This window comes from Haliotis rubra, unplaced genomic scaffold, assembly GCF_003918875.1.
Source record: "Haliotis rubra isolate DU_JTF1 unplaced genomic scaffold, ASM391887v1 Scf223, whole genome shotgun sequence".
NCBI lineage: Eukaryota > Metazoa > Mollusca > Gastropoda > Lepetellida > Haliotidae > Haliotis > Haliotis rubra.
The window spans coordinates 560,186-575,693 of NW_025766259.1; the positions used below are offsets into that span (position 1 = coordinate 560,186).

Here is a 15,508-nt window from a genome sequence, read left to right on the forward strand (position 1 = left end):
ACTGACTGTTGTAGAGCGCTCTCTGGTTGTACACTGACTGCAGGAGAACGATCTCTGACTGTTGTAGAGCACACTCTGGTTGTACACTGACTGCAGGAGAATGATCTCTGACTGTTGTAGAGCGCACTCTGGTTGTACACTGACTGCAGGATAACGATCTCTGACTGTTGTAGAGCACACTCTGGTTGTACATTTCCAATCACCCATAATCTGGTCCGTATACAGAATCTCCCCATCAGTAGTCGATGTAGCCCTCAAAGACGGACTCAGGTGTATACATGTACATAGCTGCCTAACTTTAACATGGGTGTTTGTTGTTGCCTGAGTATTTGACTCACTCAGCAAGCGTCCAATATAACGACGTCCTGTAAATAATCGAGATTAGACCAGACAATCCGGTGATTGATAAATTTAGTATGAGTGTGACCATTTGACGCTTCGGGTACTTCTTACGACAGTTAGAGGCTTTTGCTGGGGACCTGTTTTAAACCGGGGGGAAATCATCATCATCATCATCATCATCATCATCATCATCATCATCATCATCACCATCATCATACGACAATGTACAGGGGAAAACATACTACACTGACGTTCAGACGTTGTATCATACTGTTGACACCACCCTTACAATCCATTTAGCAGTTTAATTTTCTTTGTGTTCGCGGGTTGCTTACCCATGTACAAGAATACTGAACAGTCGTAATGCTCTTAACGTACTTCAAACATGTATCTAAAACATTAAATAAACACCACGTGGCTTTCATTGACGTCAGGCAGCTTTCATCATGGTTGACCTGTTATAACGTAAAGGAGATGCTTGTCTCTGTCATTGCGCGTCTCTGACGTCGTTGATACTATGCATTGTGTTATGTGACGATAGATGTACGCTGGATGGCTACAGTTAAGACATATTCTCTGTTAAAGTTGACGGCGCACACCGTTTCGCTGTGATAGCTTTGTATGCTCTGTCCTATCGCCATCTGAGAGCTAACAGCCGTATCAGAACCTGTTTGTTTGGACCAGAGAGCTAAGGAGCGCACATAAGTCGTTTAGGTCGACTCAGCAGTGTCTGTATCAAACGTAGATGCGGTAGTTTTCACTTGACGTCAACCGTATAGCAGCTACCGATATTCAAACAGGGGTACACCTCCGACACGCGAACACGTGCAGTTCATGTGCGTGTGCAAATTACGCTGTCATTTTTCAACAGCAAATTGGGACGGGAATGTGTTTCGCTCACACATGCAATTCTTTCTTGGTTCGGGTGAGATAAAATGGGGCGTAAATCGCGTTCAAAATTTACAGTTGGAAAGCAATGTTTTGTGTGCGTGCGTGCGTGTGCGTGAATGTGGATGTGGGAGCGACTGTACGTCGCCGGACCTATGTCCTAGTTTCATACCGTTGTTGTAGGGTGTAATGTTGTAACGTTTTTGTATGACGCGGTCGTGGATCGGACCAACTACTTTACCCCCTCCAGGAAGACACTCAATCCACTAGCGTTCCTATAACCATTCCAGTGTCCATATCAAGGTATAAAATACATTAAGAGATAGAAACAACAAGGCTCTTTTGCTCTCCTTACTATTGACGAAACAATGTCCTGGTCTGAAATCGGATCGGATTTCTTTGAGCAATTATTATGACTAATACTACAGATGGGATCAACTATACAAAGTGTTAGCCCTATCGGGGTGTGGGGTATGAGGTGAAGGTTATTGCTGGATCAGTATCAATCTAGTTTGTTGTTTAACGCCGCACTCAGCAATATCCCAGCTATATGGCGGTGGCCTGGACCAGATAGTCCAGTGATCAAAAGCAGCATCAGTAAGCAACACGCAATAAAGTATAATCTATATGTCAGCACATACCATAAATGTATTATGGCCGTTGTTGCAAAAATGTCGAGAGTGATACAGCACAAACGGTTTTACGCCGAGTAATATGCAAACATTCATGTCCAATATGGCCGTCGTGGGGCCGCCATATGAAAAAAAGGATCGGAGAGCGAACGTTTGAGACCCCATTGGTATCACATCGAGGTCCCATTTTGTTCCACTACATTTTGTGGAACACTAAAACCAATACAATGTATATTATACAGCTTAATATTTACTGTTCATCTTCTGGACGTCTTTCATTCTCAATAACAGAGACGTCCGTGACCCAGACACGATCAACAATGTATGCATCTCTGCCGTTCGGGTTTGGGTTGGGTTCTGTGAGGAATGTCGAGGTGATGCAGATCGCCGATGAACATTAGAAACACCAGGCTATTCAGCCAAAGGATGAGAGCCTAACTTTGAACACGTGATTCTGTCTCGCCCAGGGGAGACAACTCTGCACAGCGAATTGTGGCATCCAAGGACGCATCGCAGCCCTTTTCCCCACTATGGATAGATACTATTCTGAAATCTCTAAGCAACAAATCTTTGGCGATATGACAGTAAAAACAAAGGCCATCTAAGATAGAAACCTTATGACAACAAACCTTGAATATGAACCCACAAGTGTTAGCTTGTGGCACCCCAAAGGGAGGTAACTCTGCGCAACCAATTTCGGGCGAAAACTGTTCCACCCTTACCACCCTTTATGGAGATTATGCGAAGTGTTTTAAGGATTTGAGTCAAACTGATATTTGTTTGTTTCAGTGTGACATTCGACACTCCTATTCGAGACATCATCGGCGACTCCTTCAAACTTTCCGACGATGTCCGAACGAACCTCGTGAGTCTCCGTGACTTGCTGTCCCATCGAGTTGGAGTACCGGCCTACTTCAAAGCTCTGGTCGTAGGATTCCCGGAGAATGTCGACAGATCGGAAGTAGTGAGGTGAGTAGAAGAAAGTAGGACATCATGAACACCCCTCACTCTACCCAGATGATTACTGTGTTAAACGTCTAACACTTAAAAAGGATATTTACCCATCAGGGTAATCCTTATTCCGGACGAATACAGGAGACACGTTCGTTCGGATTTACGAAGATTGATTTGAGTTGAACTCTGCACTGAGTCTTAGTTATCAGATAGTGGTACGTTCAAGAATATTGCACTTCACAGTTTGCGTGTGCCGACCTACCTGGCACCTCCACCCATTCTGTGTGTACGTGTGCGTTTGCGTTTGCGTGTGCGCACATGCGTCCGAGTCATTATAAGTCATCCTCATAATACCGAGCGCCATCCAGGTAAACAAGTATCTTTTAAAGTCTTTTTGTACCCCAAATTTCCACCTTTGGGTCAAATACTCTATCCTTCCATAAACTGATATACGACAACTAACGCAAGACACAGACCACCGACTTTTAATTCATCCATCACGACCACTTATTAAAACTCTCCAGACATGAACGAATCTGACGTGTGTTGGCGGATATCAAGATTTGCAGTACAATGTACTTTTTTAAACCACCGCTCGAATGTTTATAAAGTAATTGGCATTCTTGGCATGAAAACGTGTTAAAAACACAGACTTGGCTGGAGTTATGGGGATGTATAACTAGACAGATGTGACGGCTGACGTGTGAGAGGGGGTTTATACCGCAGTCAGCACAATTTAAGCTCTATCGTGGCGTCGGGTAAGTCATAGGGCAGGGAAACCAATGGTCGATAGAAAGAGTAAAGATAAGATACGTTGAACAAGGTGTCACACTGCGAACATCACTCTCATTAGGTATGCTCTTACGACAAGCACCCGTGAATATCCGAGTTAGAATTGGTCTTCAGTGACCCATGCTTGTCGTAAGAGGCGACTAACGGGATCGGGTGGCCAGGCTCGCTGACTTGGTTGACACATGTCATCGTATCCCAGGTGCGTAGATTAATGTTCATGCTGCTGATGACTGGACTGCGACGTTAAATGACAAACAGACAAATCTTACGACAAGCTTGGACACTGCTGGCCTGTTCTAGCCGTAATCATAGGTAGACAAGTGTGGGCCTAAAACTGAGCGCCTGTTCTATCCAGAATCACCATAGAGAGACAGATATGTGTCTGGGTACAGGGGATGTAATCTACTCGGAAATTGGCAAATATGAGTCTGCGGACTCGGAACCCTTTCTGCGATCGAATCCCCGTTGTGAGATAAATTTTGCCCAGATTTTGGGTTATGTTCTACCCCAAAACGGGGACTATTTGCTCTTTGGCAAAATGGGTCACTGATTTGTCAGTTAACCAATAGGGGCTTTGGGGCAGCCAACTGGTTAAAGCGTTCGCTCGTCACTCCAAAGACCGAGGTTTGATTCCCCTAATGGGTATAATGTGTGAAGCTCATTTTTGGTGTCCCCCGCCGTGATATTGCTCGAAAAGCGGCGTCAAACAAAACTCACTCATTGTTAACAAACAAACATACAGACAAACACAGCGTCGTCTCAGTGACGATAAACATCGAGGCCATTTCTGAACCGAAACCCCCCAAGCGGTAAACGGTGACACGTTGAATATAGTCGTTAGGGATTGCACAAATACTGTATGAGAAGAAAATTATGATTTCATAAAGCTTCAGTATGCTAATATGGCGGGTGTTTGTTTCAGGAGGATCCAGTACATGCCGGCTACTGAACCCATTAGGACCAAATTCATGTACAGCAACTACATGTACACCCTAGCCGGCTACGTGGCCGAGCGGATGACGGGGAAGTCGTGGGAGACGCTGGTGGAAGACTACATCCTTAGACCCATCCACATGAGCAGCAGTGGATTCATCGACAGACTTTTCAATTTCTCGAACATGGCTTTACCAGTCGCCACCAAACACGGGAAAGTCACCAATCTGGATCCCATGTTACTGCAGTGAGTTGTCACAAATATATTCACACAAAATAGCCACTATTAAGCAAGTAATCTATACCTTTTGGATCCCATTTGATGCCGCTAGTTGTCACATGGTTACAGAGAAAAGTCACTATTAAGCGCAAAACTAAACTGTCTGGATCCCATATATTGCAGTGAGTTGCCAAAGTTTACACAGTGAAGACACTATTACAGACGAAACTAAACTGTCTGAATCCCATATATTGCAGTGAGTTGCCAAAGTTTACACAGTGCAGACACTATTACACACGAGACTAAACTGTCTGGATCCCATATATTGCAGTGAGTTGCCAAAGTTTACACAGTGCAGACACTATTACACACGAGACTAAACTGTCTGTATCCCATATGCAGTGAGTTGCAGTGAGTTGCCAAAGTTTACACAGTGCAGACACTATCACACACACGAACTAAACTGTCTGGATCCCATATATTGCAGTGAGTTGCCAAAGTTTACACAGTGCAGACACTATTACACACGAGACTAAACTGTCTGTATCCCATATATTGCAGTGAGTTGCCAAAGTTTACACAGTGCAGACACTATTACACACGAAACTAAACTGTCTGGATCCCATATATTGCAGTGAGTTGCCAAAGTTTACACAGTGCAGACACTATTACACACGAAACTAAACTGTCTGTATCCCATATATTGCAGTGAGTTGCCAAAGTTTACAGTGCAGACACTATTACACACGAAACTAAACTGTCTGTATCCCATATATTGCAGTGAGTTGCCAAAGTTTACACAGTGCAGTCACTATTACACACGAAACTAAACTGTCTGTATCCCATATATTGCAGTGAGTTGCCAAAGTTTACACAGTGCAGACACTATTACACACGAGACTAAACTGTCTGGATCCCATATATTGCAGTGAGTTGCCAAAGTTTACACAGTGCAGACACTATTACACACGAGACTAAACTGTCTGTATCCCATATATTGCAGTGAGTTGCCAAAGTTTACACAGTGCAGACACTATTACACACGAGACTAAACTGTCTGGATCCCATATATTGCAGTGAGTTGCCAAAGTTTACACAGTGCAGACACTATTACACACGAGACTAAACTGTCTGGATCCCATATATTGCAGTGAGTTGCCAAAGTTTACACAGTGCAGACACTATTACACACGAGACTAAACTGTCTGGATCCCATATATTGCAGTGAGTTGCCAAAGTTTACACAGTGCAGACACTATTACACACGAGACTAAACTGTCTGTATCCCATATATTGCAGTGAGTTGCCAAAGTTTACACAGAACAGACACTATTACACACGAGACTAAACTGTCTGAATCCCATATATTGCAGTGAGTTGCCAAAGTTTACACAGTGCAGACACTATTACACACGAAACTAAACTGTCTGTATCCCATATATTGCAGTGAGTTGCCACAGTGCAGTATTACACACGAAACTAAACTGTCTGCATCCCACACAGTGAGTTGCCAAATTACACACAGACACCATTAAACACGAAACTAAACTGTCTGGATCCCATATATTGCAGTGAGTTGCCAAAGTTTACACAGTGCAGACACTATTACACACGAGACTAAACTGTCTGGATCCCATATATTGCAGTGAGTTGCCAAAGTTTACACAGTGCAGACACTATTACACACGAAACTAAACTGTCTGGATCCCATATATTGCAGTGAGTTGCCAAAGTTTACACAGTGCAGACACACTATTATCCCACACGAGACTAAACTGTCTGATCCCATTACTACACCTAAACTGTCTGGATCCCATTATATTGCAGTGAGTTGCCAAAGTTTACACAGTACAGACACTATTACACACGAAACTAAACTGTCTGGATCCCATATATTGCTACAACGAGTTGACAAGTTTACACAGTACAGACACTATTACACACGAAACTAAACTGTCTGTATCCCATATATTGCAGTGAGTTGCCAAAGTTTACACAGTGCAGACACTATTACACACGAGACTAAACTGTCTGTATCCCATATATTGCAGTGAGTTGCCAAAGTTTACACAGTGCAGACACTATTAAACACGAAACTAAACTGTCTGGATCCCATATATTGCGAGTTGAGTTTACACAGTGCAGTTTAAACACACAGTGCAGATCCACTAGTTACACACGAGACTAAACTGTCTGTATCCCATATATTGCAGTGAGTTGCCAAAGTTTACACAGTGCAGACACTATTACACACGAAACTAAACTGTCTGGATCCCATATATTGCAGTGAGTTGCCAAAGTTTACACAGTGCAGACACTATTACACACGAGACTAAACTGTCTGTATCCCATATATTGCAGTGAGTTGCCAAAGTTTACACAGTGCAGACACTATTACACACGAGACTAAACTGTCTGGATCCCATATATTGCAGTGAGTTGCCAAAGTTTACACAGTGCAGACACTATTACACACGAAACTAAACTGTCTGTATCCCATATATTGCAGTGAGTTGCCAAAATGTTTACACAGTACAGACACTATTAAACACGAAACTAAACTGTCTGTATCCCATATATTGCAGTGAGTTGCCAAAGTTTACACAGTGCAGACACTATTACACACGAAACTAAACTGTCTGTATCCCATATATTGCAGTGAGTTGCCAAAGTTTACACAGTGCAGACACTATTACACACGAAACTAAACTGTCTGTATCCCATATATTGCAGTGAGTTGCCAAAGTTTACACAGTGCAGACACTATTACACACGAAACTAAACTGCTGTATGTATCCCATTGTTACTGCCGCTAGTTGTCACAGATGGTATATATGTTGAGCTACGAATAGGAACGTCATTGTATGCCAATTAAATTTGTTGTCAATATTCCCTAAAAGCAAAGTAAAGTTGTAGTCATTTATTAGGTTTGTATATTATGCATTTTGCATGTGTCTTTTGATTAACATCGTACTCAGCAATTTTCCAGCAATACGATACCCGGATCTTTACGGGTAGGGTGAGTGAGTGAGCGGGTACAGTGAGTGAGTTTTCATGCAGCAGCCAGGAAACTAAACTTCTATATCCCATCCATATCCCATACATATCCCAGCGGTCTGTAAACCCGTGAAGATCCGGGCAAGAATTGGTCTTCAGCAATCCATGCTTGTCGTAAGAGGCGACTAACGGGATCCGGTGGTCAGGCTCGCTGACTTGGTTGACACATGTCATCGTATCCCAATTGCGTATATCGATGTTCATGCTGTTGATCACTGGAATGTCTGGTCCAGACTCGATTAAATACAGACAGACGCCATATAGCTGGCATATTGCTGAGTGCGGTGTAGAACTAAACTAACCCACTCACTCAGGTAATTGAGGCCGCTGGCATAGGCCATAGAGGCGTAAGACTAAATTGTGTGGCGTAAGACTAAACTCACTCACCCGTGCGGTCTATAAATATTCAAGATCGATCAGTGAAACCTTTGACCGAAACCACCAGTAATCTGCACCATCGCGATAAATTAACCACCCAATCCCCATTTGTCGACTCAGGTATACGCTACAGGGGACCTATTCCTCCGGGAATCCGTTAAGGACTCCATCATTATTCCTTACACAAATACAGCATTATCTCAAACCAAAAATAACCCCAATGTTTTCGTGAAACGTTACGCAGAACCCGAGACACCAATAAAACTATTAAGCATATTTTCTCGCGATACATTTCCCAAAAATGATTAGCCACAAAAGGGATCGACGGCAGAAATAGATATCATCAGCTCTTCTCCGGATATTGCACGAAAAACTGACAATTAGCTGCACGAAATTCCTGAGTCGAATACATCAAAATTACATTGGCGTGGGAGGCTTAACGAGGCAGAATTATTCACGCCGTGTTTCCGGAAGTAACGGAACACGACACCAGACAGAGTGTTATAAAAACACGTAGAAGAAGCTGAGAAATCGGTTAGGACTGCCCATGCAGGAGGTGCCACGAGAATTGGTATTGACGTCTTATTCAAGACTGCACCAAGTCTTGTAGGGTTCCTGGAAGTCCTGCAGTGCCATTATGGGTGCAAAAACAGCATTAGTGCCTTTGTGAGTGAGTGAGTATGGTTTTACGCTGCTTTTAGCAATATTCCAGCAATATCGGGGCGGGGGAGACCAGAAATGGGCTTCACACATTGTACCCATGTGGGGAATCGAACCCGGGTCTTCAGCGTGGTGGCGAGCGAACGCTTTAACCACTAGGCTACCCCACCGCCCCAGTGCCTTTGTAGGTATATAACGAAGTTGTAAATACTTGTGTTGAAAATGCAAAAATGGCAGAGCAAGTATGAAGGCACAGCTTGAAGGCTGGTTTAAGAGGACACCTTAGGTCTCAGACGAACCCACGAAAACACGGATAAAATGTTGATATACCAATGCTCAGGCCGAGTACTGGATTTGATTCCATGTTCGCCGAATCACTCACTCACTCGTAAATCACACGGCTACATGACTCGTTATTGTGAATGAAATCGCAGCTGGATGTTTTGCAAAACTGATGTTTGTGGTAAGAGGCGACTAACCGGATCGGGTGGTCAGGCTCGCTGACTTGGTTGACTCGTTATCGTATCCCAATTGCGTAGATCGACGATCATGCTGTTCATCACTGGATTGTCTGGTCCAGATTCGATTATTTACAGACCGCCGCCATATAGCTGGAGAAATGCTGAGTGCGGCGATAAACAGAAATAATGCAAAATACGAAAAACAACAAGCCCAAAACAAGCTGACAATCATGAATCAAATATAACCAGATGGAAAGAGCGCATCCAATGAGCATAGAATATTTTACGATACTTCTTTCACTTTTTCTTCAGCGCTGTTCATCCGTGCGGTCCAGCGGGGTCCTTGTATTCCACAGCGGCGGACATGGCCAAGTGGGTGCAGATGCTTTTAAACAACGGCAAGTCCGAGCAGGGTGACCAGGTGTTTGACCCCCGTGTCATAGCCGAGACCCAGGAGCCTGGTATGGCTGCCCCGGTCCTTCAGGACAACCTCAAGCGACCAACGTTTCCTGTTGGAGATGTCCAGATGTACCAGACATGTAGGTCCTATTAGACATGGCTTGGGTGAGGTCCTCATCTAGACTGTACAGAGGTAGGTCCTCATTAGACGAATGTACAGAGGTAGGTCCTCAGACAGAACGTCCTCATTAGACGAATGCATAGAGGTAGGTCCTCAATGTACAGAGGTAGGTCCTCATCAGACGAATGTACAGAGGTAGGTCCTCATTAGACGAATGACAGAGGTAGAAGGTAGGTCCTCATTAGACGAATATTTATCCCCGTTATAAAGAGTGTTGTTACAGAAAGCATATGATATTCATTTGTATTTTCATCAATGATCTGAAACTGAATCTTTTGGAATGCCCTCTTTGCGGAGTCGACGGTGGGGTAGCCTAGTGGTTAAAGCGTTCTCTCGTCACGTCGAAGACCCGGGTTCGATTCCCCATATGGGTACAATGTGTGAAGCCCATTTCTGGTGTCTCCCACCGTGATATGCTGGAATATTGTTAAAAGCGGCGTAAAACTAAACTCATGCACTTACTCTTTGTGGAGTCGCCCTTCTAACGGCGTTCTGGATAACGCTTCTTTGCTGAATTAAAATTGTTTCCTTTTTATTTAGGTTTTAAACTGGTCTGGCACTCAGGAGGCATCATCACACACTCATCGCGCCTCTGGCTCTTCCCAGACAAGAACGTCGGCATATACGCCGTGGTCAACGGCCCCCAAACGCACACCAAGTCTCTCGCCCTCAGGGCCATCATGAGCTACGCGGCTGACATCCTGCTTGGAGAAGACCCTTGGCTCAACACATCTACCATCTGTTCCTACCCAGCTCCGTGGAAGGAAGCGTTCGAATCCGCCAGCCCCCCTACCGTCACGGACACCACCGTCGTCACTGCCAGGCCAGCACAGGACTACGTGGGGTCGTACTACCACAGAGGGTTCGGTGAAATACGGGTGGAGCTGAAGGAGGATGGGGAAGACGCTCTGCGGATGACCTTTGGGAGGTTTGGGAAACTGAACCTATATCCGCAGTCGGAGACAATGTTTCACGGCCGCTTCTATGGCCCGTTGTGGTTCATGAGCGATTCTGACGACCAGTTCCAGCCAGAGATTGTGGAATTCGTGAAAAATAAAGACAACAGGATATCTGGTTTAATATACTCCATAGATACCGAGTACAACAGCACCATGTTCAGCAAGGGGTCTTATTACCCCTTGGAGAAGCTACAAACATGGACGTTTGCTTGCCCACAATCCTCCATTTCATCAGTGAGCAGGTTTTCTCGTGTACTTTTGATCGTAACAATCTTGACAAGTCTATATTTTTATCCCAGACAGTGTGTTTGACCTGTGAGGTACCTATCCCGAGGGGGTGGATCAGGAGGGTCGAGGTAGGGAGGGGTTGGTGTGGTGGGTGTGGTCGAAACGAGTGTGGGAATGGGGATACAGATGGGTAGCTTGGGATTGGGATGAGGTGAGATGGATTCATATGTGGAATTGGCATAAAAATAGGGATAGGCTGGAATGAAGTCTGGAAAGGATGGAGGACATAAATACGAGTTGCGTTGGATTAGGATGAGGATAAGGATAGGGATTTGGTAAAATAGGCTCATATGCTGGCACGCGGATAAAGATGGGATGATTGGGATGGTTTCAGATGCAGGAATGGCATAAATGGGGATAGGGTGATATGAGAATCAGAAATGATGGAGGAAACAAAGATGTCTTTTGAATGGGGCTGGGTAAAATGGGGTCGAATGCTGGAGTCAGGATACATATAGGTTGGGATGTGGTATGGTTGTCTGGCTGGCGGTGGTTGGGTTGCGCTGATCAACAATGATATTATTTTCTCTGGAAGGAGTCACAAGTCACAAAGTCGCTATTTTTGAGAGACATATGAAAGTGTATTAGATACACCAGTCTCAACAAATACACATTACTGTGTTTGCATATGCAAGGCTGAATCCGGGTGAGGGGAAACTCGTATACACGCACATATATCGGACAGACGGGGCTCTGGCCCGTTGGACTTTACAGTACTTACAGTACTTACAGCCCTGTGTATCTAGTACTTTCTCCATTAGCCGTACGTATGCTCACAAACAATGTTTAAAATACTTGAGATGCTCCCAGTGGTGGCTTCACCGTCAAAATATCTGTGGAAAGAGTTGCGCCTCTTATCAGGGCCAGGATCCTAATGAACTTTAGTCTGTCAGCACCAATATTCATGTTCGTTGGTAACATCAGAGTTGTAAACTTGTACCAATCACGTTAGGTATTTTTCCATGGTAAGTTTTCACACCGCAGTACAATGAAAATAATGTTCAAACCGACTTTTACATCGTCGAATAGTAGTTCGATGCGTTAAATGCGAGTGTCCCCAAATTTCTTACTTAAGTCATAAAAGATATATTTTATAACCACCTCAATAACTATATATGTCTTTGTAAATTGGGATGGCCCTGCTCAACTGGCAACAAGGGCCCCGTTCCTCAAAACGACCGGAGTGCTACGACAGTCGTAAGTCTATGTTAAAGGATGGGAGTTACGATCATCGTAGCGCTACGATCGCTTTGAGGAACAAGGCCCTGAACATTCGTGTCACGTGGAATTATAATGGACAAAATAGACTTAGTCTAGACATCCAAGACCAGGCGGAGTATATATGACCATTCTAACCCTTGATAGGACGACTCACCTGGGCTCGATTCCCAGATTTTTGCCGGTGGGAAAACCTGATCGTTAAAGCGTCCGCTCGTTACGCCAGAGACCCGGGTTCGGTTCCCAACATGGGTACAATGTGTGAAATCTATTTCTGGTGTCCCTCGCCGTGATGTTGCTTGAATATTACTAAAGCGGCGTAAAACAATACTCACTATCCCCCAACATGAAGCTGAGACGCCATGGTCGACCTCTGTCCAAAGCGGTGTTGTAACAAACTCACTCGACGATACAGGGAACGTACAAGTGGAAAAACATCTTCATCAACTGTCATAAGAATTTAGCCTATTCGAAAAGAATATGCCTGAAAAAGTATGATTTTGTTAATATCTTCATCATGTTGCTGTTATGACCTCGTTTCCACATCTCGACGTCATGTTTTTCTCGAGGTTTACTCGAGATACATATCTATTGACAATTAGCATACAACTCAAAGATATCTTGAAGGTCAGTTATTGTGGATATATGCATAATAATAATTTGATATAATACTGTTCATTTATCCTTCGCTTGGTTGTACTCGGAAATGACTTGACAACTATCTCTTACTCGAACTCCGGTTCTCTCGAAGAGTTCGAGATAATGAGTTATGTACATCTTTTTTCAGCTTTTCTCATGTGTATATATCACACTTCGGAGTAGTGAACGATGCCATATTGAATGTCTGTATATATAGAGCAAAACGTTATGAAATTTTGAAATTGTGGTCTCAGTCTACTAAACAAAACGTATTTCCAAAGACATATTCATTATGCTTAACTTTATGTCTTCAGTATATGAATTTATATACATTTTTGTCGCACCTACTACCGCGCATTTCTTGTACATACGTATTGTTACGCTTGCATCTATCATGTTTTAACAGCTGTTATGGTTTGTCAGTCACCCTGTTCATTTAGAAATAAAACATACCCCATAATAAACTGATGAGTTGTTGTAGATGAGCTTGGGTGGAAGGATCGATGCTACCACAGTATCACCGACGACAAATATTGTCTCTGTTTCCACAAAGCTTATCCTGACGCATATCCTGAGTTGATATTGAAATATGCATGCATACATACATACCTACGTACGTACCTACCTACCTACCTACCTAGATTATAACCCAGCCTTGTATTTGACATCGCCGATCAACTGACAACCTTAGACTGGTAGAGTAAGTAAGTAAGTAAAGCAAGTAAGTAAAGTAAGTAAGTAAGTACACTCTCACACACAGACACTCAGCAACATAGATACACTCACTCGCTCGAAGGTCATTAGAAAATGCAGTTTTACAATTTGTGGAAAATTTGGAAATTTCAATCTTTTTCACATCTGGTAGAACATATCTAAAGTTAATAATCATTTATTCCCTGTCGGAGGCCTTTATGACCTGGCCGTCGTACCGGAACAGACAGGTACAGGTATCTGTCCATACAGACAAGTACGTGTGTGTTGATATAAACCCTTATTGATATCTGTCCATCATGGCAGACAAGTACGTGTGGGTGAGCCCAAACCCCTTATTGATATCTTCCATCATGGCAGACAAGTACATCGTTATTGTATCTGTCCATCATGGCAGACAAGTACGTGTGTGGGTTTACGGACGTGAGCCCAAACCCCTTATTGATATCTGTCCATCATGGCAGACAAGTACGTGTGTGGATTTACGGACGTGAGCCCAAAACCCTTATTGATATCTGTCCATCATGGCAGACAAGTACGTGTGTGGATTTACGGACGTGAGCCCAAACCCCTTATTGATATCTGTCCATCATGGCATATTGTGTTTTCGGACGTGAGGCCAAACCCTTTATTGATTACGTTAACAATGATTGATATCCTTGTACGTGTTATTGAAAACGTGACTCTGTTATTATTGGTGTCTCATGTGTTAAACGAAACAATGAAACAGAACATTGTTATGCTAATGTGTGAATGAACTTTGAATGAACCTGTTTATGATATTTTAAATCCTTGTTATAATATAAATGTATTTGAAAGACTATGATAAAATAATCATAGGACTTATAAACAACTCACCTGTAATCACGAATACAATTGCTACGTCTTCCATTGTTTCTGTGCATGATTAAAAGGATCCCACATATTGGAAAACCAAATAGTCATGTGTAGTGCGAAGTACATTATCCCCCCCAACCCCCCACCCACACACACAAACCGCAACCCTACTTACTACCGAGCCCGCACACACCAACCCCAACTCTAATACAATTATCGAACCGCGCTGTAGATGCATCCAGGGTACTAATGGAGAATCATCGGAACGTATACCCAGGAGATTATCGAGACATAAATACTATGGAGAATGATCTAATCATGGGTAAGACCGTGAGGACAGGACAATCACACCCACTTTCCCGAACACCTGGTGTTGTATCTGATTTTGAGTGGTTCATTCGTATACTTTGAAAAAGCTATTTCGCCATAAGATCCATAAGAACGTCATCAGAGTAAAGAATGGCTTAGAATATACATCTGTGCCGGTTTCAATGAGAGAGTGAGTGAGTGAGTTTGCTTCAAGAATGACGATGAAGGAGGGTAAAAACAGATGACAAGTCTTGGAGTGCACAAATAAAAGGTTACTGAGGCTGTTGCTATCTCAATTGAAATTGTTCAGTCCCACAATGGACAGCAATCTAGCGGCCAAAAATGCCAAAAGGCGTCTGATGGGTTCTGAAGCATACACCTTCTAATCCGAGTTTAGGCGTCTTGTCGACGTCATCACAGAGCTGAATGTCATCTGTTGGAAGGCTCCACTCCTTGCTACACGGGTTTAAGACCAATTCAAGCAAGGGTACCCTGCTGACATATCAATGATTACAATCAAAGAACATCTCTCATTGGAACAAACGACCTTGGATCCTGTTACACCTACGGGAAGCAACCATGCATATAGAACAGAACAAATGTATGTCGGCGGCAAAAATACATTCCTAGTAATCTGTTGAGTGAGGTAC

At 43.5% G+C, this 15,508-nt stretch overlaps 1 protein-coding gene across 1 annotated transcript in view; it reads left to right on the top strand.

The window, feature by feature from the left end:
• The window catches only part of LOC124277538 (protein flp-like), a 50,630-nt gene extending 39,085 nt beyond the window's left edge, over positions 1–11,545 (top strand). Inside the window, exons 2-5 of the mRNA XM_046713247.1 lie at positions 2,652–2,831; positions 4,531–4,788; positions 9,630–9,856; positions 10,438–11,545. Of these exons, the coding sequence (XP_046569203.1) occupies positions 2,652–2,831; positions 4,531–4,788; positions 9,630–9,856; positions 10,438–11,168 (1,396 nt within the window). The 3' untranslated portion in view covers positions 11,169–11,545. The remainder of the gene's footprint in view (positions 1–2,651; positions 2,832–4,530; positions 4,789–9,629; positions 9,857–10,437) is intronic.
• Positions 11,546–15,508: the final 3,963 nt, after the last annotated feature.